Consider the following 21,880-nt stretch of genomic DNA (forward strand, 5'->3'; position numbering starts at 1 on the left):
GAATAAAGAAAAATTATAACAAATATAACGAAAAATAAAATAAAAGGAAAACAGAGGAAGATCCGAGCGCGGGGGTCTTTCCCGCTGGTTCCCCTCAGGCGCCTCCACTTCTCCTGCGTAACACTAACCCTAACCATAAGTCTGACCCTAACCCTAACCCTAGGTCTGACCCTAACCCTAGGTCGGACCCTAACCCTAGGCAGGAAAGGCAGCCCTGAGCTAGGGCTGGTTCCCAGGAAGAAGCCGTGGAGGCAGCCGTGTCGTGGCAGTTTTGCGCTCCCCGTGGGATGCCCGTGGCAGCCGCAGTGTGCTGGAGCTCTGGGCTCTGTTTTAAAGCCCCTAAGCCCGGCTCTAAGCCCGGCTCTAACCCCAGCCCTAACCCCGGGCAGCCAGCGCAGCCCCGCCGCCTCTCGCTCCGCCACGCCCGTTTCGGGCGGTCCTGCGCATGCGCAGCGCGGCCGGGGCGGGGCGGTCTCGCTACCGCGGTCACGGCCCGCCGGGTGCGCGGGGCCGAGCCCGGTGCGGTGGGTCCGCTCCTCGGAGCGCCGCTCCCGGAGCTTCTGCTCCTTACCCGCCGGCACGGACAGGGAGGTCGGGGACAGCCGGCCCCGCTCCCGCCGCTGGCGTGAGCCGCAGCCATGGACGAGCAGAGCGTGGAGGTGAGCGGCGGGCGGGCGGCGCGCGCTCCCTCAGGGCCGTGTGGGGGCAGCGGCTGCGGCTTCTCCTCCGCACCCGCCCGGTTTACCGGAGCCCCTCGGAGCGTCCGTGTACCCTGTGTGAGGGGGGGGAAAAACGCCGAGCGCTAGCGAACGGTGTCGGCCCGGGCGCTGGGAACAGCCTGCGGCGCTGCGGGGCTTGGCTCGGGTGGGCAGGCAGGCGGCAGGTGGGCAGGGGGTAGGAAATGAGCGGGCGGGTGCCGGTTCCGGAGGTGGATGGAGCCATGGAGGGATGGATGGATGGATGGAGACCTGGCGCACACCGAACCCGCCCTGGCGCCGTGGAGGTGCAGAAGGGGCCGTGACCCGGCAGCTCGAACACCTGCTGGGGGCTGTGCCACAGCCAGGCTGGGAAAGGATGTGAAGGACCGGCTGCGATTATCCTGCAAACGCATATGGTGCGTTTCAATGGCTTGTAGCTGTTAAAGAAGGCGGTAATGTGTGGGAGATATATTGGTATTCGTAAATATAAGATGTCTTGCTTTTGTGCTGATTCACAATCTCAGTGCTGTGGGGAAAAAAAAATAGCTCACCTGAAGGACCTTATGAAGTTCCAGAGTTATAACCAGAAGTATTATACATGTGTGATGTAAAACTTCCTTATCAGTTAAAAACTATCAATATGGAAAGCAAATATGGAATTGCTTTCAAAATACCTTTCTCATTTGGAGAATGTTTTTATCACCCCAAATTGATTGCATAGGCTGGGGTAGAGTGTAGAAATAGTGGAGCTAATGCTAATGTAGACCTTAAAAGAATATAAGTATTGTAAAAGTCAAAAAAATACCCAGTTCAATTCAACACCTCTTGTGTATTACGCATACATGCACTTACCCTGATCTAGAAATAGTTTAGTTCCAGTCCACTGTCTGCAGGTACAACACCATTTCTTCTGGCAGCTACTCAATCCCGTGTGAACACACGCAGGGATATCTTGGCTACAGAAGGGCCTGCTCTGAAAGAGATAAGACAAACAGAAAGTATTCCTTGAAGAAAGAGAATAGTGTTATAAAAGAGGTGCTGGTGCAGTGTAGGAGAAGCTGAGGGGGAGTTGTGGTGTGCAGGCTGTATCTCCCTCAGAGATGTGCTGTTTGGAACAGGACAGAAACCTGGCACTGTGCCTGGGGAACAAAAGCAGCCCTGGTGTGTCTGAAGCATGTTTAACAATGGTGCTAATCCCCCTTTGCAGAGCATTGCCGAGGTGTTCCGATGTTTCATTTGTATGGAGAAGCTGCGGGATGCCCGCCTGTGCCCTCACTGCTCCAAGCTCTGCTGTTTCAGCTGTATCCGGGTGAGTTTGCTTGGTTTAGGCTGTTCTTTCAAAGGTTTGAACTGAAAACTGGCTGAGCTTATGAAAACATTCTTTTCCTGGAGTTCCAAGGATTCCTTTTTTGTTCTTTTTTTTTTTTCCCTCCTTTAGTTTCCCTTTCAAAACCTTTTATAACACCCCTGAGGAAGAAGTAGGCAGGCTGTGCATTGCCTTCAGTGGTGCTAATTATAGGCACCATCTGGAATAATTGCTTTAAGGAAGAGACACACAATGATCCCTTCTTTAGCACCTCCTGAGAGTTGGTGATGCCTGTATGGAAGATGAAAGTTGGGACAGCAATCAGATGCTGACTTTGCATCTGGGAAGGTCACAGCATCACCTCGTGTGTCCTGGAGGAGTTTCATAATGCTTCTCAGGCTGCTGTGGTGTGATCAGGTGGGGCTGAATCTTTCTCAGGGGAGTCTGAGGCAGCCCCTGAATCCTCATTCCTTTGCTGAGGCCCTGGTTCCCAGTGTATCACACTACAGTTCCAAATCCAGATGCTGGTTTGTGTTGCTGTAGCAGCAAAAGGTTCAGCTGAGGTTTCCAGACCTCCAGTAGTATTTCCAGAAATTGGAACAGACATTCATCCTTCTCTCTGGAAGCTCTGACAAGAGCTGTAGGTGAAGGATTCGTGCTGCATATTAAGGATTTTAGTGACATATTGTTGCTGGGTGGTGAGAGATTATTCATGAGACTCTTTAAATGTAGTAGAGAGCTGACAAATATAAACCCATCAACTGCTGAGCTTTTACACTTGTGAGTTGTAGTGGGCAGGTGAAGTTCTTTGCTCAGCTGTTTGTCCCTGGAGCTTTCTGGAAGAGAAACATTCACAAGCTCCTTGTGGATTTGATCATTGAACTTCAGCTATTTAATTTGTCTATAAATAACTCAAGAGGAAGAAATAAATTACCTTGAAGACTAATTAGACTCTGAAAAAGATGCTTGTGGTGTCTTTTTCTTTCCTTTATTGAAACGTGCTCTTTAGTCTAAGACTCTGGGAATCTGCCAGGTGGGTGGTTCCTAATGCAATATTTGATACCTCAAAATTCTCTGTATAATTTTAACTGAAGCATCTCTGACATCTGAAGACAAAGTGGTTGCTTGTTACTAAGACACAAATAGCAGCTTCTTCTGTGACTAAGTGGTTGAACAGTTAAATTGAAAATTTGCTTAACAGGGAAAAAGTATAGCAAAGCTGTAATAAAAATAAAGTAACTCCTAATTAATGACAGAACACATTTGCCTGCAGTAATTTCATTCTAGCCTGTTTAAAAAGGTTTCTCCTTTTTCCATCACAGCGTTGGCTGACTGAACAAAGAGCTCAGTGCCCTCATTGTAGGTAAGGTATTTTTAATATCAGGAATTGGGTGGATTGTCCTGTTATGATCAATCTCTTTTTCAGTGCAGCTTGCACTAAATTTATAAGCTTTAAATTGTTTCCAGACCTTCCTGCTGTTTCTATAAGAATTGGCCCTGCTATAATACTTTTTCTAAAATGCATTCTAGCTTTGTGACAAGCCAAGCAGGATCTTTGTTCTTCCCACATAACACTGCTGTGCACGTAGCTGGTGTAACAGGAGTAACTAGAGGGAATTCCTCTTTATATTCTTCTTTCAAAAGTCAGAGCCCAGGAGCTTCAGTTTTCAGGGTGGAAGTGTCCATTTTTAATGCCTGTAATTCATGTGGTGTGCCTGTGCAGCCACTCTGGGTGTCATTGCAGGCTGCAGTTCCCACCTCTCCCCAAATGATCAAATTGACTTCATTTTTTTTTTTCTCTAGTCTAGCTTCTGCTCTTTTTTACCTGTGACTCTTCTGGTAATGTAGAATTGAACTGAACTCACTTCAGTGCTTCTTCTTTAGCTCCTGGAGCCAAATTCCTGCTCTAACTGTGCCATCCTTCCTGCAGAGCCCCCCTGCAGCTCCGAGAGCTCGTCAACTGTCGCTGGGCAGAGGAGGTCACCCAGCAGCTGGACACACTTCAGCTCTGCAGCCTCACAAAGCATGAAGAGAATGAAAAGGACAAGTAAATTGAGTGTTCTTTGCATCAAGTGTTTTGTGGTTTGGATTATAGGAGCTAATTTTAGTCATGTACTCTCTGTATCTGTGAAGTGCTTCTGGAGAGAATACTAAAAGCAAGGTTTATCTTACAAAAGGTTTTTAGTGACTGTTCTTCCTGCAAAAGATGTTTAATGCTTTACTTGCAGGATTGTGTAGCAAAACAAGTGAGAATGTTTAGCTGAGTTTATAGAAAATTCATAGCTATTTTCTGTGGGTGATATGTGTATTTTTTGATTTAAGGTGTGAAAACCATCATGAGAAGCTCAGTGTTTTCTGCTGGACCTGCAAGAAGTGTATCTGCCACCAGTGTGCACTTTGGGGAGGAATGGTAAGGGGAGATGGACATGGTATGAGGGACTTCAAACTTTGTGTCTGACAGCAGTGAAGAAGTAGAAATTCTGTGAAGCTGCTGTTGTGGCTGTTGGATTGCCATGCACATACTGCAGTTTTAGGTGTATTTATTATTTAGTTACACTGCGTGTGAAACATGATCCTTTCAGTTCATAATTAGAGAAGGAAATTGAGTTTTTACCAAAACTAGGTCAGAATTACCTCCCTTGTTATAAACACATTGTTTTGGACAAATTCTGTGTGGTGGGGAGAGTTTTGTGAGCAAAGGAAGAAGCCTTGCTCAGAAAACAGAGATAACACTTGTTGTTTAATTGTCCTGGCCTCCAATCTTCAAAGCTTATTAAATTCACCAGTGTTTATCTATCCAGTTGGGTATTCAAGGAGAAACAGCTGTTGCTGTTTGGAATGTAAGTGGTTAACAGTGTGCTGCCTTTGTTTGGGAAGGGTGTTTTAATGATAATAATGATAAAAATAAACCTTCTATCAATATTTGATTTGGTAAAGGATTGCAATGTGAATGAAGCAGTTTATTTTTGGAGGACTCTTGAGACTCCAAATAACTCCTGACAGGAAGCTTTGATGGAATGAGAGCCAAATTCATGACTTCTTACAAAGGGAAGTGAAAGACTGACTTCCTACATACAATCTGCTTTGGAACTTTTCCAGAATGAGTGATGCACTCGTAGGCTTTCTTCCCTTCTCTTTCAGGAATTTAATAGGAGTGCAATACAGTGGAAAAGAGATTTTGTATTATTCACCACCACCTCCTCCTCCCTTTTTTTCTCTTTGAGCAGCATGGAGGACATACTTTTAAACCACTGGCAGAAATCTACGAGCAGCATGTCACCAAAGTAAATGAAGAAGTGGCAAAGCTGAGGAGAAGACTCATGGAATTGATCAGTTTGGTGCAGGAAGTGGTAAGAAAGTTCTGTAGTGGCAAAGGAGAACTGTAAAGTGGGAAGTGGAAGTAGTACCTGTTAGAAGGTGGTGAGATTATCCCATAGAGAGACCATTTTGTTTTTTCATTTGACTTTTTTTATATTCTCAGTTCTGGTTTAGAGTTAGGTAACAGAATTTTTATTTTGGGGGTGTGCTGTTTAAAAGCTGGAGTTGGACACTTCTTTGAAAGATATATTTTTGTCAACACTTAATGTGTTCTGTCGTGCTAAATGAGTACAACAATGCTTTATTCTAGCAGCTTATTTTCCTTTTTCTAGGATAATAAACTGTAAATGTATTTGAGCCTGCAGGATGAGCAGCTCACCAGTTGGAGATGTGTTTGTGCACCTTCTTTTTCTTCCCTTGGGGTAAACAGTTAAAAAATCTGAATATTGACATGTTCAGCTTGGTTAGTTTCAGTGGGGATTCCAGCAATTTGATGCAGTTTCTGGTATCCCAGGAAGAATTAATTACTTTTGTGTTCTGTTACATTTATGATGTGTAGTTTTGTGCACATAAAACCAGGAATTTTTGAAGCCAGTTTCTGTATGATTTTAGCCCATTTTTCAGGTGCTTATTTGCCACATGCACTGATAGCTTTGCTCTTCTCCAGCACAGATGTGACTTTATAAACACAAGTGTGGTGATAAAATGCTGAGAGTTTGTGGCCTTACCCTGGCAGGGAGAAGGCTGCTGGTTTTATCCATTACCACAAAACCGTTCTGTTTTTAGCACGTTATTCTTGTTACCACAAAGAATAAAAGACTTTTCTGTGCTGGTTAAGTTGCTGAAGAGAAACTGGCAGCTGCATGTGCAGGTCAGATCCTAAAGAATCCCCACATGACAAATCCCTGTGGGATCAGACAACGTTGCTCAGCTTCCCAGTTACCCGTGGGGCTCTCTGAGGGATCCGGTGAAATCACTCATCAAAAACAGCACTCCTCTTTTCCCTCTTGGGGGATTTAGGGACACTAAAAGCATTTCTGGGGTCTGACAGAGGGGAGCCAGGATGTGACTGAGGGGGAGTAGCAGCTGTGTGAAGGTTTTTGTGCCCCACAGGAGCGGAACGTGGAGGCCGTGCGCAGCGCCAAGGACGAGCGCGTGCGCGAGATCCGCAACGCCGTGGAGATGATGATCGCCCGCCTGGACACCCAGCTCAAGAACAAGCTCATCACTCTCATGGGTGGGTATTGGCCTCTGTCAGGAGGAGGAGAAATGTGTTAACAATGTGTAAATCCACTGAGAAACTTCATTTCCCTGCGAGGGTGACTCCTTCCACGCTGTGGTGGTAGAGCAAGTTGACTGCTGGCAGGAAATTTCCACCTGCAGCAAAACTTTTGGTTAGTGATGTAATTACTGTGGCAAGTTCTAAATTTGACAAAAGCTGATTATATTCTGTTAAAAACTCCTATAATAATAATAACTTGGAAAACATTCCCACCTAGCTGGAAGTTATTTAGCACCTTTCAACTAAATTGCTTTTACTTCATCTGTTATGTTGGTCAAGAAGTGCATCTTTCTAATTTGAAAATACATCTTTGTAATAGATACTCCTTCTTTTAATGTAATTTTAATATATGAAGGGCTTGTCTGGATAAGAGTCAAACCTGCTTTTCTTTCTGTCCATGAAAGCACCCCAGACCAACAAACCTGCCTTTTCTGGGACACAGAGTGCTTAGCTACTGACTTAACCTCAAATGAGTTCTTTAGTGCAGCTCTAATTAAAAATGTAGACTTGCTTTTCAGATGCTTTCTCAATCAGCCTTGGTACATGTAGAAATCCTTTACCTTAGTATGTTCTGGGGCAGCTTCCAAGTGGAAACAAAAAAAAAAGTACACTTTCTTAAGAAATATTGAGTAGGTGTTTTAGGGTTTTTTGAACATCTTTTCTTTAAACAGGTCAAAAGACATCACTTACTCAAGAAACAGAACTTCTGGAAACCCTGCTTCAAGAAGTAGAACATCAGGTAATTATGAAAGGAGATTAAATGTGTAGATAGGCCAACTGAGGAGGGATCTTTCTTACTTACTTTTTTTATTTTAAAAATATTAATTGATGGATATTTCTGGAGGGTATATTTTCATTGATGTCGCCTTAGGTTGCACAATTTCTTCTTAAAAATAATGGTGTGTTATAGAGATACTCAAAGGTGTTGTGTTGCTTGAAAAATTACTCCAGGAATTAATGGCAATATCATACAAAATTACCCAGTTCTATATAAATTAGTTTAATATAAAGGAAATACATGGTGGCTGTTGTAACTCCCATTGTGGAATTCCAGAAAATAAAATAACCAAAACCCAAAACCTCCAAGTTCCATTTTGTCATTGTGTTGTAGGTAAACTTTCTGAAGCTGTGACAAACATGTAATTCAGTTGTTTAAAACCTCTGATTTTTACTGAGCTAAGGTTTTTTTCACTTCTTTTTTCCCCTCCTAGTTACGGTCCTGCAGCAAGAGTGAGCTGATATCCAAAAGTTCCGAGATCCTGATGATGTTCCAGCAGGTCCATCGAAAGCCCATGGCCTCCTTTGTCACCACTCCTGTCCCCCCAGACTTCACAAGGTGAGTGTTGCGCTTCTGTTCTGTTTGTTCAGTGTTTAAAAGCATGTTTAAAATACCTGAGAGGAGAGTTTCCTCTTAACTTACTCCTTGTAGTAACCTGTGCTTTTCTGTCCCAGCAGGGCTTATTTTGTGTCTGTAGTCCCTGCTGGGGAGTCAGGACAGTGGGTTCCAGCTCACACATAGTTTACTGATTTGTCCTTTTTTCTCTTATTATTGGGTCATTCAGTATATAATTGCCAGGCTCTCATGAGATGCCTCTGCAGGTCACCTTAATTCAGAATATACAGCTAAAATCACTTTTGAGCACAATTCTTCATCAGGAGAATGCTGCTGGTGCTGTGTTCTGAGGGAGCCTGTGCTGAAAAAATGTCACCAAAAAATGGAAAGTCAGAAAAGTCTCAAGAGTTCCTCAGCAAAAATTGGTTTGGCTGTGTCTTGGTTTAAATCTGAATGTTTAAATAAACAATGGCACCAATGTATCTCTTCCTAAGGAGGTGTATAAATGGAATTATACTGCAATAACCCAGTGTAGTGCTGATGGCTCTGGTGACCTGAAACACCTAAAGTTCTTCTACAGATTGCAAAAGTTGGGATTTTTAATGCCATATTATTCAAGTGTAATATATTTATTCTTTCCCCACACAGTGAATTGGTTCCAGCCTATGACTCAACTACATTTGTCTTGGAAAACTTCAGGTAAGAATATCTTTAATTACTTTGAATATTGGCAGCATCCTTCTGTTCCTTCTGTACGTGAGAAGTGTTATTTAAAACACAGAACAATCTCTACAGAAAACAGTGAGATGTAGACTAACCTATGGGAATTCCATTAAAAATATCTTGTTTACCAGGTGAACAACCATTTTCCATGACAAAGACAATTCTCTGTGCAGCCCATGGCTCCATGAGGGTTTTGTTTTTCCTCCTCTCTCACCAGCACCCTGCGGCAGCGAGCGGATCCTGTGTACAGCCCTCCCCTGCAGGTGTCAGGGCTCTGCTGGAGATTAAAAGTTTACCCGGTGAGTTTTGTCTTCAGCTGGAGCTGTTATCCCATCCCAACTCATTCCCAGGCCAGGAATCATGTTTGCCTCGTGCTGGATAGGAAAAGAACATTATAATGACTTGATTACCAACCTTTGGAGAGTTCCCTCTCTGCCTCCAGATCTCCAGTGAGAACATGCTCAGTAGAGTTTGGTTAATTTAGAAGCAATTAAAGATGGGTCCTACTGATATTGCAGAGGAACTTTGCTGGATATTTTAATGTCTGAGGGACTTTTGCAGATGTTCCTTACAGAACTGAGGGATAGAGTAACTTACCCTGTTTGAGTGATACTTCCTGGGGAAGGTGGGAGGAGGATCAAGCATTTGTTCTTGACTCTGCATCCAGCTCTCAAACCAGACATTAAAAATGTGTATTTTGCTATGTCCCTTCAGTGGGCTGACTATTCCAGTTTCTGAAGCTTTGTCCATGTTGGAATGTTGACCCCCAAGCTGGGATCTTCCCACATTCCCTGCTCTGGTCAGTGCTGCTCCTGCAGCTGTGTGGAGAAGGAGGAGTTTGGTGGTGGAGCAGCAGCTCTGTCTTAGTGATTTTTGTGGCATCCTTGAAGAATGGGCTTCATAAACTAAGCCCATGGATGCCCAGAATTGAATTATTGCAGTGCAGAGGTGGAGCTGTGTGGAAGTTTCCACAGTATTGTAAATTCAGGATTAGCTACCTGAGCTGTGCTGTCAGAAGGAATTAAAATTTATTTTTTCAATGGTAAGTTGAAATGTTTCTTCAAGCTGGAGGATTCAAGTTGAGCCATTCTTCATCCTTGATTCAGGTGAGTGTGATGGAGGTTTTGCTGTATTTTTTCCTTGACTTCTGATGACTCTAATATTGTTTCTCAGTTAACTGCCCTAACTTTTCGTGTTGCATGGGATTTTTTCCTGAACAAATTGCTATTTTCTCAAAAATTAAGTAGCTTTGAAATGTGACTGTATGTAAAATATTTCAGAACTAATGTTTAACCTAAAATAATATTTTTCTGATACATTAAGTGTTTGTCTATTCAGACTTCCACTTAAATACCTTAAGTGTTAATAGAGTAATTAAAGTTTTGTCTTGAGATTCATATCTGAGATACAATGCTAGACTGTGAATGTGCTTCTTGTTGATTTGTGTTACAGTAGGAGGTCACTGAAGACTAAAAACCACAACTGTAACATCCAAAATAGATTCCTGCTGCAAATCCAGGGTTGATTGAAGCTGTTTTCTAAACTTCTCTAAGTCCTCTGTATCAAATTGTTTTGGTTTTTAAATTTTTTCTGTTTTTTCCTTTCTATTTTTAATCAATGTCTCAATTTTATTTCAAGGATGGAAATGGAGTCGTTCGAGGCTACTACCTGTCAGTGTTCCTGGAGCTGTCTGCTGGATTGCCAGAGACATCCAAGTAAGCAAAGCTGCAGCAAGAACAGATGTTGTGGTTTTTCTGTCAGAGACTGCAAAACCCTTTGAAAAAGAATGGTGAGACTTCCATTGTCCATGGAGCTTTGACTCGGGCACAGAGATAATATTTTAAAGTTGTTACTCGGTGGCCTTCTTGAGATAAAAAAGAAGCTGGTGAAACAACTGATAAGAGTATCTGTGTAGTAGTTCAGCCCTGGAGTTCACTCTGTTCCTGCTCTCTTTTATTTTTCACTGTTTATTTAAATGTTCAGTAAAATTTTAGGCCTGACTCGTTCATTCAGCTGGGCAAGAAAGTGCAGCTCTTAAACCACTCAGCAATTCTGACATCTTTTGGTCCAAATCCCTGTTCCTTTCCCTGTGCCAGGTATGAATACCGTGTAGAAATGGTTCACCAGTCCACCAATGACCCCACCAAAAACATCATCCGGGAATTCGCCTCTGATTTTGAAGTTGGGGAGTGCTGGGGGTACAACCGCTTCTTCCGCCTGGACCTGCTGGCCAACGAGGGCTACCTGAACCGGCAGAACGACACCGTGATCCTCAGGTGGGGCTCCTGCTCTCCTCCCCAAGGGCCACCACAAACCTGCTGCTGAAACAGGGAATCATTTACTTGTCTGAATGGAAAATATCGGTGGCGTGCTTTGTTCCGAGTGGATTTCCCTCTCGGCGGGTTTAAAGAAGGCAATGTGCCAAAGGGAGTTGTGGAGTGTTCTCAGTGTGTCTTCCTTTGAGGAGTGGCTGCTCCTGGCATTAATAAGGGTTAGAGATCTGTAGCTACCAGAATTAAAGGAAAAAGCTGCTTTCTCCCCTTCTTTAGAAACAGTTTGAGTGAGCATTGGAGAACTTTGGGTATAAAAGTCTGGGAGTCCCTGCTGCAGAACTCACTGTGGCCAGTCAGGGTGTTCAGGACACCGAGTCCACAAGGGCCTGTTGTCTGTTAAGTTTATTTCACCACTAGATTTTAGGTTTTAATATTTTTGTGCAGGGATTTTTGGATGGAGGGAGGGACATTTAAAAAAAAAAAACTCAGACCAAACAAACTCCCTCAAAAACCCCTTTTCAAATGTTCCTTTGAAGGTTCCAAGTGCGCTCACCAACCTTCTTCCAGAAGTGCCGGGATCAGCACTGGTACATTGCTCAGCTGGAAGCAGCTCAGACAAGTTACATCCAGCAAATAAATAACCTGAAAGAAGTAAGTGGGATGTTTGTGAATGTAAAATCATCTCTTGGAGTGTCTCTGCAAGTCAACAAAGGTGCTTGATTTGCTGCTGCTGCTCCATTGTTGTTATTTTTGTGCTCTTCCAGAGGCTCGCGATTGAACTGTCCCGGACTCAGAAATCCCGAGGGGTTTCCCCTCCAGACACTCACCTCAGTCCCCAGAATGATGAGGGCTCAGAGACAAGAGCAAAGAAACCTGGACAAAGCATTGAAGCACTGCTTGAGAATTTCACTGCTCCAGGATTGGCACGGGAGAACAAGGAAGAGGAGGAAGAGAAGACTCAGCAGGAAGACTTTAATGTAGGAGTTCTCTGTTTATGTGCAGCTTTCTTTGATAAGGCAGCAATAGAAACAGGGGAACTTGTGAATTGTAAATGAGGTTTATTATCCTTGCTATGGAAATAGGAGATGACACACTTGAGAGCTGTGAGTGAGAGGTGACTCCAGAGAGATGTTCCAGAACTGAGCTGAAAGATCCCACCACAAAAAGTCTCCAAGTGGCAGCTGAAAAATCTGATTTGTGTTTGTTCTTTAATGTGCTTTGAGGGCCTCCTCACTGCTGTGTGATAGTGACACTGGGGACAGAGTGTGTCTGTTCATAGCTTTTGGGGATGCATCAAGGTGCTGCTGAATGTTTCTAGATCAAAAACCTCTTGTTTTTCCTGCAGCACGAGCTCTCAGATGGTGACCTGGATATAGATCTTGCTGGAGAAGATGAGGTGAACCACCTTGATGGCAGCAGCTCTTCAGCAAGTTCAACAGCAACCAGTAACACTGAAGAAAATGATATTGATGAAGAAACGATGTAAGTAGCTAAAAATATCTTTCAGATCATCCCGTACCCAGGGTAATCATCCTAATTCCAGTGGAAACTGAGTCATTTGCTGGGGTGTGTGGGATTCCAGTGTGATTTGGGAGGTGGTTCCTATACAGGGAACAACAGAGACTCATAGAGTTAGTGCTAAACATTGAATTTTTGGTCAGCTAATTAGTGTCTTTCTGATCTCTTTATTTACGTTAGTACTGCACTCTGTCTTTGACAAGTGATAATCTGTGAAGGTTCTTTCCCAAAACACTATTAAGGAATCTGTCTCAGCACTGTAACAGAGTAGAGGTCTGGTTCTGGGAAGTGTTGCAGTAGTAGGAGAGTGATGATGAGGACAGGTACTTAAATTAGGAAATTCAAGACTGAGCAGAGCTGATGTCAAATCCTGGAATCTTAATTAAAACATGACAATCTGCTGCTGCACTTACAAACAGTGGAGTTTGCAGCATCACATTTTGCAGTCTAGGTACATACAGCACTTTTGGCCTCTTGGGTAATGAGACAGTCATTTAATTACTGCACTTCCTTGTTCAGTTTGGCTGGCTTGGATTGCAGGAAATACAATTTACAGCACTTTATGTTGCTTTTTGAGGTTTGTGCCACAACATTTAACAAGAGCTGAGGAAAGCTAACAGTTGTATTCTCCTTTTCCCACCCTGATCACCCCTGAAGGTCTGGAGAGAATGATGTGGAATACAGCAGTACTATGGAGCTGGAAGATGGAGATCTCATGGAGGATGCAGCAGCTGCTGCTACTCCTGGAGCATCAGGTATGAAAAATGACTCCAGAATTGCCATAAAAGTGAAACGCTGCTGGATTCCTTCCCCTGCTCCTCCTGGAAGCAAAGCCAAGCTGTGTGTTCTGCAGGCAGTTCTATTTTGGGAACTGCTGCATCATGTGGTTTGTACTGATTATTGCAGTGTAGCAGAAACACTTCATTGGTTCAATAAAAAAAAAAAGAGGGAGGGAATCTGAATGTGCTGGTTTAAAAATGATGTCAAAGTTTGGAGGGCAGCTTTGAAATTTCTTGTGTTCCAATCAATAGGAGACTGAGAAGGAATTTTTACTGATGTCAGGGTGACCTCTGAGTGGGTGACACGTTCACCTGGGGCTTAGTGCACTGCCAAACCCAAAGAATGTGGAGGGAATGAAGTAAAGAATCCTCACAAGGCAAGCAAAAATACATTTTAAATGCAACACAATAAGGTGTTCTGGGAGTTTTTGCAGCCTGGAGATGATCACAGCCTAAATTAGCTACAAGATTCTGAAAGAAATGTATATCTATATGGAATATAGAGAGATATTGTGGAATCTGAGTATATTTATTTAGGACAAAGATAGCAGAACTGGTGTTTGTGCTGCTGTGAAAGTTTGTTTGTGCTTGAAGGACAGAATTCCCTATTTTGCAGTTCTGGAGGTCAGGGAGGGACATGTTTGTCTCCTTACTCCTTTAGAGTAACTCTAATCTTGGAATTGATTTGTTAACAAATCTGTTCATTAAGAGATTTTTGTTAAGAGGTATGAAGTGAAACATTTCCCCTCTTTTTGTCTTACTCTTTAATTAGCAGCACGTCTGATTGCTTTCAGCACCCAGAAATCCACGAAATACCCATGTCTCCTTAATTTCATGGGATAAATTAATTCCTAATCTACTTGTGTGACCCTTTTTTGTTTTTCCCAGGGAATAAAGCCCCCCTGTGTCCCACAGCTCCCACCTTTGTGTCTCTCCTGCTCAGGTACCAGCCACAGCTACAGCAGTGCCAGTGGCAGACCCTCTCGGCGGGGAGCCAGCGCCCTGGGCTCCACTGCCAGCAGCAGCCTGCTGGACATAGATCCCCTCATTCTCATCCACTTGTTGGACCTAAAGGACAGAAATGGCATGGAAAACCTCTGGGGCCTTCAGCCACGTCCTCCTGCCTCTCTTCTGCAGAGCAGAGGTAACTACAGCACGTGTCTGATGGTTTCATTCTGCCTGGAGATGCAGGGGGATGATTGAAAAGCCCCTTTTCTGCAAGGGGGTGGCACTGGAGGCCAGCACAGCACACAGTTCTCTGCTGAGGCAGCAGCTCCACCTCTCCCTGCACACAGCTGGGGTGGCTGGAAGTACTTGGAGCATGGTGCAAGCCAGAAAGATAAATCCTGGAATTTAGAGGCCATTAGAGCTAGAAAAATGTGACTTGTTGTAAGGGCTGAAAAAAAAAAAAAGGATCAAAATGTCAGGAGCCAAAAATAGTGATGATATTTAAATAAATGAGGAGTTTTTGTGGTTCAGTTGGGACCCTTGACCCAAAAATACCAATTAACTCCATGTGCAGCAGCAGCAGAGCTGGCAGCCCTGGCGCCCCTGGCTCTTCCTGGAGGTTGCTTGTTCTTCTTGTAGTGAGGAATTAAATTTATTATTGAGGTTTGATTGAATTTTGTCATGATTGACACTTACTTGAACTGCTGGCCCAGAACCATTTGGTGACTTTCTAGAACATAAAGAGAAATAAATGTCCCTTTGCTACAAGTGATGCTTGGGTTTGCTGCCACAATGCCATTGGTGGCACTGAATTTAAAAGCTGGCTCAAACTCTTTGTTCCTTTGTCATTAGCTTTTAAAATGGGGTTACATAAACAGCCATGAATTTTCAGTGAATGTAATCCATATTTCCAAAAATGGAAGTTCCTTCTAGAAGAAGTAAAAAAAAAAAAGAGAACAGCACATGAGCTGAGAGTCCCAGTTCTGTTTTGCTTTTGGAAAAAGGAGCCTTTTGCCCTGGACAAAAGGAGCTCAGGAGAGGGCACTGCACTCAGGCAGGGTGAAGCTCTCCTGGTGTGCTGAGCTGTGTGAATCTTTAGCTACTGAACACAGAGCCAGAATCACCTGTTCTGTGCAGCTTCCCTTGGGGTTTGACTGTTCCCAGTCAGATTGAACTTGGCCAGTAAAGACAAAGCTGCTGTTTCATTTGGAGTTTGCCAGACCTCACCTCCTGAGGTGAAGGTTTCTAAGAGCCACTTGACTTTACAGTTTGGAACAGCTGAATTTGCAGAGAAACACAGAATTTCTAACACTTCAGACAGATCCAGGTTGATCTAATTCCAGCTGAGCAACACAGAGGCTTATTCAGGTATTGGCTGCTCAGCCTGCTCTTCTGCTGTGAGGCACTTAAGGGAATTCCTTCCCTAGCTGCAATTTCTTTGAGTTCTCTGTGTTATGAGATATTGGTGCTCTGAGAATCTTGTACACAAATTGAACAAGTTTTACAAAAACAAATTTGACATGAACTGTCAGCTTGGCTGGCAAGGTGGTGGCTCAGGTGTCACCAGAATTCCTGCAGCAGCACTGGGAATCTCCCAGTGAGCAGGACCGAGGACCTTCCTCCATGACTGGGAACAAAAACTCCTGGCCCTGCAGCCTCAGCGTGGTGCAGTGCCAGGGCAGGATGTGTGTCCCTCACTCTTACAGCAGGACAAAAGGTACAATTCTTAAATGTCCATGTTTTTCCATGTTTTTGGTTTTCCTTACCTGCTGTGCTCTCTCTGTTCCTCTGGCAAAGCCTCATCCTACTCCCTGAAGGACCGAGAGCAGCGCAGGCACCAGGCCATGTGGAGGGTGCCCCCAGACCTGAAGATGCTGAAAAGACTCAAAACCCAGATGGCAGAAGTTCGGAGCAAGATGTCTGATGTGAAGAACCAGCTGTCTGAAGTGAGGAGCAGCAATGCTGGCTCAGGGGAGGGACAGCCCAGCTTCTTCTCCATCGAGCAGGGGGCCCTGGCTGCCTGTGGCACTGACAGCTGCAGCAAGCTGCAGGAAATCGGGATGGAGCTGCTGACCAAGTCTTCAGTCACCAGTTGTTACATTAGGAATTGTAAGTGCATGGACAAGGGGGATTCAGTCACTCTTACAGGTGGTTCATGTCCCCAGGCAGTTCCTCACACTCAGGTTCAGCTGGAAGATCAGAAATGTAAACCTGCCCTGCCCCTTCAAACAGCAGATTTGACCCCACAGGCACTGTCACACTGATGCAGTGACAGTGTCCTGAGTTTAACCCAGTGTCACACTGCCACACCTGCTGCAGTGACAGTGTCCTGAGTTTAACCCAGTGTCACACTGCCACACTGCTGCAGTGACAGTGTCCTGAGTTTAACCCAGTGTCACACTGCCACACCTGCTGCAGTGACAGTGTCCTGAGTTTAACCCAGTGTCACACTGCCACACCTGCTGCAGTGACAGTGTCCTGAGTTTAACCCAGTGTCACACTGCCACACTGCTGCAGTGACAGTGTCCTGAGTTTAACCCAGTGTCAGACTGGTCTGAGCTGGTCACTCCCTTGCACCAGGCCCATCTGGGAGCTCAATGGAGCAAATCACAACAGTCCAGAGTTGCTGAAATCTAAAGTGCAAGGAAGGCAGGGTGTGGGTTTGTCTGTCATTTATGTTCTCATGCTGGCTGAAGGAGTGTGGGTGGAGCTCTCTGAGGGATGTTCAGTGTAAGGAGGTGAGCAGGAGTTGTGCAGCCCAGGCCTCTGACAGAGGGTGTGGAAGGATTTTGTGCAGGACTGGAGTTAATAAATAATGAGAATAATGTGGAGCCTCACTCACAGCCAGCATCAGGCCAGGGTACAGCAGTGCTTTCACTGAGCACTGGTCTCATTTTTACACTTTTTTGCAGCTGCCAGTAAGAAAAGTTCCTCAGCCAAGCCCCTTCGCTCGGGAGCTGCCGGGAGCCTGTCCCTGAGGAGAGCCATGGACAGCGGGGACGGGAACCTGCGCCTGAAGGGGGACAGCCACCCTGCCGAGGGTACCTGGGCACTGAGGGGGACAGACAGCCACCCTGCCGAGGGTACCTGGGCACTGAGGGGACACAGCCACCCTGCCCAGGGTACCTGGGCACTGCCACCTGGGGGTGGAGCTGCCATCTCTTGTACAAAAGCTTCTCAATGAGTCTTTTATTTAGAAACTGGAGTTTCCTTTAAATTTGCATGGATGCTTTTTCCCACCCAATGAGTTCCTGTAGCTGAGCTGGGGGCAGCACCTCACATTCACTGACCCGAGCATAAATATGTGTGTTATGTTCTGGCCTCTCAGCAAATACCTCAGGAGTGAACTTGCCAGAGAACATCCAGGATTAAAGAGCACTGAGCCAGGTGTAAATTGTGATCTGGCTCAGAGAGAACTCAAGGAAGCTCCAGTAAGAATTTTATGGTAGAGCTGCTCCCAAGTTGCACCATGCCCTTCCTTCAGTGCAGGCAGAGGGAAACCCCTGACACAGAAATTGGTGTTTTGCTCCTCTCCAGCGTTCAGAGGAGCAGGAGGGGAGGATCCCAAGGATCTCATTTGTGCTCTCCCTGCTCAGGAGGCCTGGGGAGCTCCAAGCTGAGTGCTCGGCCCCACGCTCGGGCCCTGGCCGGCCCCGAGGCGCTGCCCAAGCAGGAGGAGCCGCCCTGTGAGGGATCAGACTCTGAGCTGGGAGCTGCTGCCCTGAATGGCTTGGCTGCTGGAGAGAAGAACAGAAAAGTTGCTGCTCTGGGGTAAGGGTTTCTTCATTTTTCCTCTTATCTCCTCCCCCACCTTCCCTTGATCTGCAAAAACCCCACAATCTCCTAAAACCAGGTGCTTGTAGCATGAAAGAGAAATTACTTTGAAGTTTACTTGGTTGCTGCTGTTCCCTCTGGACAGCAATTTTTGGGTTTATAACTAGGTTACAAGTTGTCTTTTTTCTTTCTTTTTTTTTTTTCCTTCATTTTTCTCTTATTTTGATCAGCTCTGGCTGGAGTCTGACACTTGGAATTGAAAGGCAGCCCAGGTCTGCTTTCCCACTGTTCCATGCAAAATACCCTCTAAGTGACATTTAATCACTTTTGATTTCCTCCTCCAAGATGATGTTTTTCACTCTAACTCGATTTTTCAGCCATTTCATGATAATTCTCTGTTGGCCACCTAAACAAAGGGCAATGGAGTTTTCAGGTTATTTTTTCTAAATAAGTAGAGTCACCTTTTTTGGAAAATATTCAATTGTTTCAAGGTTTTTTGATAGATATAGAAATATTAAAATGTTAAAAAAAGCTGGAAGTTTAAGTGAAGACTTAAACAAGGAGTAAAACTCAACATGGCACTAGAAGGCTTAGTTCCCACAACTGAGCTCAGGCTGAATTTCTAACGTGGGGTTTTGTATTTCTCCTCAATTCTTTCCCAAGCTCCAACTCCAAGGGATGTCGGGCAGAAGGAGCCCAGCCTGGTGTCCTGGAGAGCAGCTCTGAGCCCGGGGAGGGCTCTGAGGGAGCCTCTGCAGGAGCAGAGGAAGGTAAACTGGGGTTTGGGGGACGCAGCTGCAGCGTGGCCGCGCTCCGGGCGCTGCTGCTGCGCCTCTGGGGCGGGCAGGGAGGAGAGCAAACCCCCCCCAAGAGCTGCTTCCACGGCTGCTGAGCCCTGCTGGCAGCTGCAGAATAAATCTCAGTGAGCTCACAAGATCTCTGTGTGGCTGCTGTTGGGGCTGGCACCTGGGGCTGTGGCTCTCTGGACAAGCAGCTGCTTTTTGTACCTCGAGACAGCTCCAGGTTTTTGCTTTGCTGTGCAGTGGAGTGGCCTTGAGAAGTTGTTCATGTCTAATTTAAACAGTAGCCAGTGACCCTGGCTGGTAATTCTGCTCCTTCAGGGACAGCCCCCTGTGGTAACTTTCTCCACAGCCACACAAGAGCCTCTCCAGCGCTTGAGTCCTGCTGGGTGTTGTGGTGCATAATCCACTTTCCTTAGAGACTTGAAGGAAAGTTTCCCCCCTCCCTTCCTGCATCCTTTCCATGCTGGAAAAAAATAACACTGCTTTTTTTTTTTTTCCCCTTCTGAAAGTCCACATAGAGTTTTTCTTATCTTGCTAAAACTCTCCTGCCTTCCACCCCTGCACTAATTTGAATTTCAATGACTGGATTGTAGCACAAAGCCTATATTAAGGTGCCAGCATCCATCTCGAGCTGCAGTGTGCAATATTGTGTGGGAGTTGGCATTTACAGAAGGTCTCTCAGTGACAAAACTGAATTTCTGCTCTTAGTCACTGCAGCATGATCGTGATGTGCTCCTGCAGTTCTGCTCTCAGAGCAAGGAGCCCAATAGGAAAACGCTTTAGAAACTGAAATACTTCATTGTTAAAAACCCCAGGAAGCAAATATTACAAATTTTTTTTCCTTCAGAGGAAAGACTACAGTAGAACTGGCCCCTCACTTGGCTTTTCCTTAGCATTGAGTATCAGCCTTGAAGAAGCAGAGCAGGGCAGACCCTGTGCTGTCCATGGAGAGCTCTGGCTGCCCAGTGCACACCCAGGGTCATCACCTGGGGTCACCAGAGCTCTGCTTCTGCTTTGGAAGGGAAATTTGTGGTGTGAGACTCAAACTCACTGTTGGTGCCTGAAGGCTCTGTAGGCCCACCTGCCCCACAGGTTGTGCTGCCTTTTAGCTCCCAGAAGAGCAGCTTTTATTCTCTGTCCCAGTTGTAGAGTGGACTGAGTAGCTCAGCTGGTGACACCCAGGACAAATCCAGCTGTGTTGAGGGCTGGTCCCCAGTGCTCCATCGGACCCTTGGGTTCCTGGGAAGTGCTCCTTCCCTCTGCTCTGATACCAAACCCCAGGAGCTGGCAGGAACTCCTCCATGGGACAAAGTCAGCCCTTTCAGCTGTGCAGATCCTGCTGCCATCATTGTGCCCTGGCTGTCTCTGGTCTCTCTTGCAGCTGGGCTGTGTCAGAAGCACGTCCTTCACCTCCTGCCAGGGATGAGCAGTGACAGTGACATCGAATGTGACACGGAAAACGAGGAGCAGGAAGAGGCCACCTCTCCCTCAGATGTGTTCAACCAGGCCTTTGCTGTCCAGCCCTCCAGTGAAGGTAGAGCTGCTGGAGCTTCTCTTCCCAAACATTCCCAGTCTTCCCAGACCTCCTCAGATGCAGATCCCTGGGAGGGGGGGCTGGGGAGGTGTTAAAGCTCCAAGTGCCAGTAAGATTTGGAACTCTTCTCTTGGGATCCCAATTAAAACAGCTCAAAACAGGAGAGGGAAACTCTTGCTAGCCTTGAGAAGTCAGTTGAGGTGAGTCTCCTGGGAAAGGCTGGAAAACCCAGAGCTCCAGTTCCCAACTGGAGCTCCCTGTGTGCCAGGATTGGCACTGTAAGTAGGCTAATTCCAGGGAGGTAACCACTGCCTTAGACATGGATTTGCATCTTAATTGGCAGGAATGTGCTTCCAGCAGTTCACTGGAGCTGCAGGGAGCGCTCTGGTTGAGCTTTCACTTCCATCCAGTGGATCAAAGCCGTGAGGCCAGGGGCCCTGAGTGAAGGGAGGGGAGGGAGCCTTCCCTGGCCCTGCAGTGCTCACTGGGATGGTGACTGGGCTTTGCTGGTGCTGTGTTCACCCTCAGGGCACCCCTCGGCAGTACCAGACGGGGATCAGGCCGGTTCTGAGGATCTCAACTTTGTCCCTGCAGATGACAGCACCAGGTAACTGGGAAGGTTCTCCCTGGGGCTGCTCCAGGAGCCACTGCTCAGCCTGTGCCAGGATCCTGAGCTCCCTCTGGCTCTGAGGCAGTCTGGGAAGGAGGGAGGGAGGGAGGGCTGAGCTCTAAATGCTTCCAAAACTGACTGGGTTGAAGCAGCTGGCATAAAATTTTAACTCTTAGATGGTGTTTGTTTGAAGCCTTCAAAGTGCTCCAGCAGGAGAGTTCTCAGTGCAAACTGCCTTTGTTTGGAGCAGGTAGAGCGTGGGCTCGGGGCCTGAAGACCCATGGCTGCGTCCCTGGGAGAGGTGTGAGAGTCCCTGGAGCTGAGCCCCAGGCTGTGCCCTCTCCACTCTGGTTCTTCTGCCACTGTCTTACCCTGCCCTGGGCCACAAGGACCTTTGGGCTGGCCCTGAGGGGTGGCACTGCTGCTCCACCAGCCTCAGCTGCTCTGAGGAGTCGTGGGGAAGGTGCTGAGCCCCAGCCCGGGATGAGCGTCCTGCTGTGCCACTGGAATGCAGTGTGTGACACACGGTGTGTGACTGTCCTTGGGAATGCTGGGCTGGCTCCAGAGCTGGGGGAGAACAGCCACCACTCCAATTGTTTTCCCCAGTCGGTGACGTGGACCAACCACACCCATTGCCAAACTCTTTGTTTGTTGCATTTTGAGCCGCTGAAGTCCTTGTGAAGCTCCTCTGAGAGCTGATGCCTGGCTAGTGACAAAGCATGAGCCCTGTCAGTACCTGCCTGGTGTTGTCCTCGTGTGGCTGCCTGTGCCCTGTGTCCGTGTGAATGTGCTCTACAACTCCTAGTTTAAAACTGTTTGCACTTTGTTAATAAAATGAATGTTGAAATCTGAATTTCAGGTGTTTTGTGTGTGGATAAGTAAAAGGTAGAGGCTGTCAGGGTCAGCTCCACTTGCTGCAACACCTGGCTGTGTGTGGAGGGACTTTTTCCTGTCACTTTTTTTCCTTAATTATTCAGTAAA

At 46.1% G+C, this 21,880-nt stretch overlaps 1 protein-coding gene across 2 annotated transcripts; it reads left to right on the forward strand.

The window, feature by feature from the left end:
- Positions 1 to 496: 496 nt before the first annotated feature.
- Positions 497 to 21,715, forward strand: TRIM37 (tripartite motif containing 37). 2 transcript variants are annotated; one of them, XM_084218943.1, is made up of 25 exons: positions 497 to 659; positions 1,906 to 2,007; positions 3,327 to 3,367; positions 3,935 to 4,051; positions 4,327 to 4,414; positions 5,232 to 5,354; positions 6,436 to 6,559; positions 7,276 to 7,343; positions 7,816 to 7,940; positions 8,586 to 8,636; positions 8,878 to 8,959; positions 10,299 to 10,375; positions 10,757 to 10,936; positions 11,470 to 11,584; positions 11,698 to 11,910; positions 12,279 to 12,415; positions 13,109 to 13,206; positions 14,174 to 14,374; positions 15,976 to 16,287; positions 17,091 to 17,219; positions 17,775 to 17,949; positions 18,616 to 18,722; positions 20,137 to 20,289; positions 20,818 to 20,896; positions 21,147 to 21,715. In XM_084218943.1, exons 1-25 carry the CDS (start codon positions 639 to 641, stop codon positions 21,151 to 21,153), a joined length of 2,925 nt encoding a protein of 974 aa, XP_084075069.1. In that variant the 5' UTR covers positions 497 to 638; the 3' UTR covers positions 21,154 to 21,715. The 2 variants fall into 2 exon arrangements, with proteins under 2 accessions (XP_084075069.1, XP_084075070.1); XM_084218944.1 differs by having other exon boundaries at positions 21,150 to 21,715.
- The last annotated feature ends 165 nt before the right edge of the window (positions 21,716 to 21,880 follow it).

Source organism: Fringilla coelebs, assembly GCF_963513975.1.
Source record: "Fringilla coelebs genome assembly, chromosome: 20".
Classification (NCBI taxonomy): Eukaryota; Metazoa; Chordata; class Aves; order Passeriformes; family Fringillidae; genus Fringilla; species Fringilla coelebs.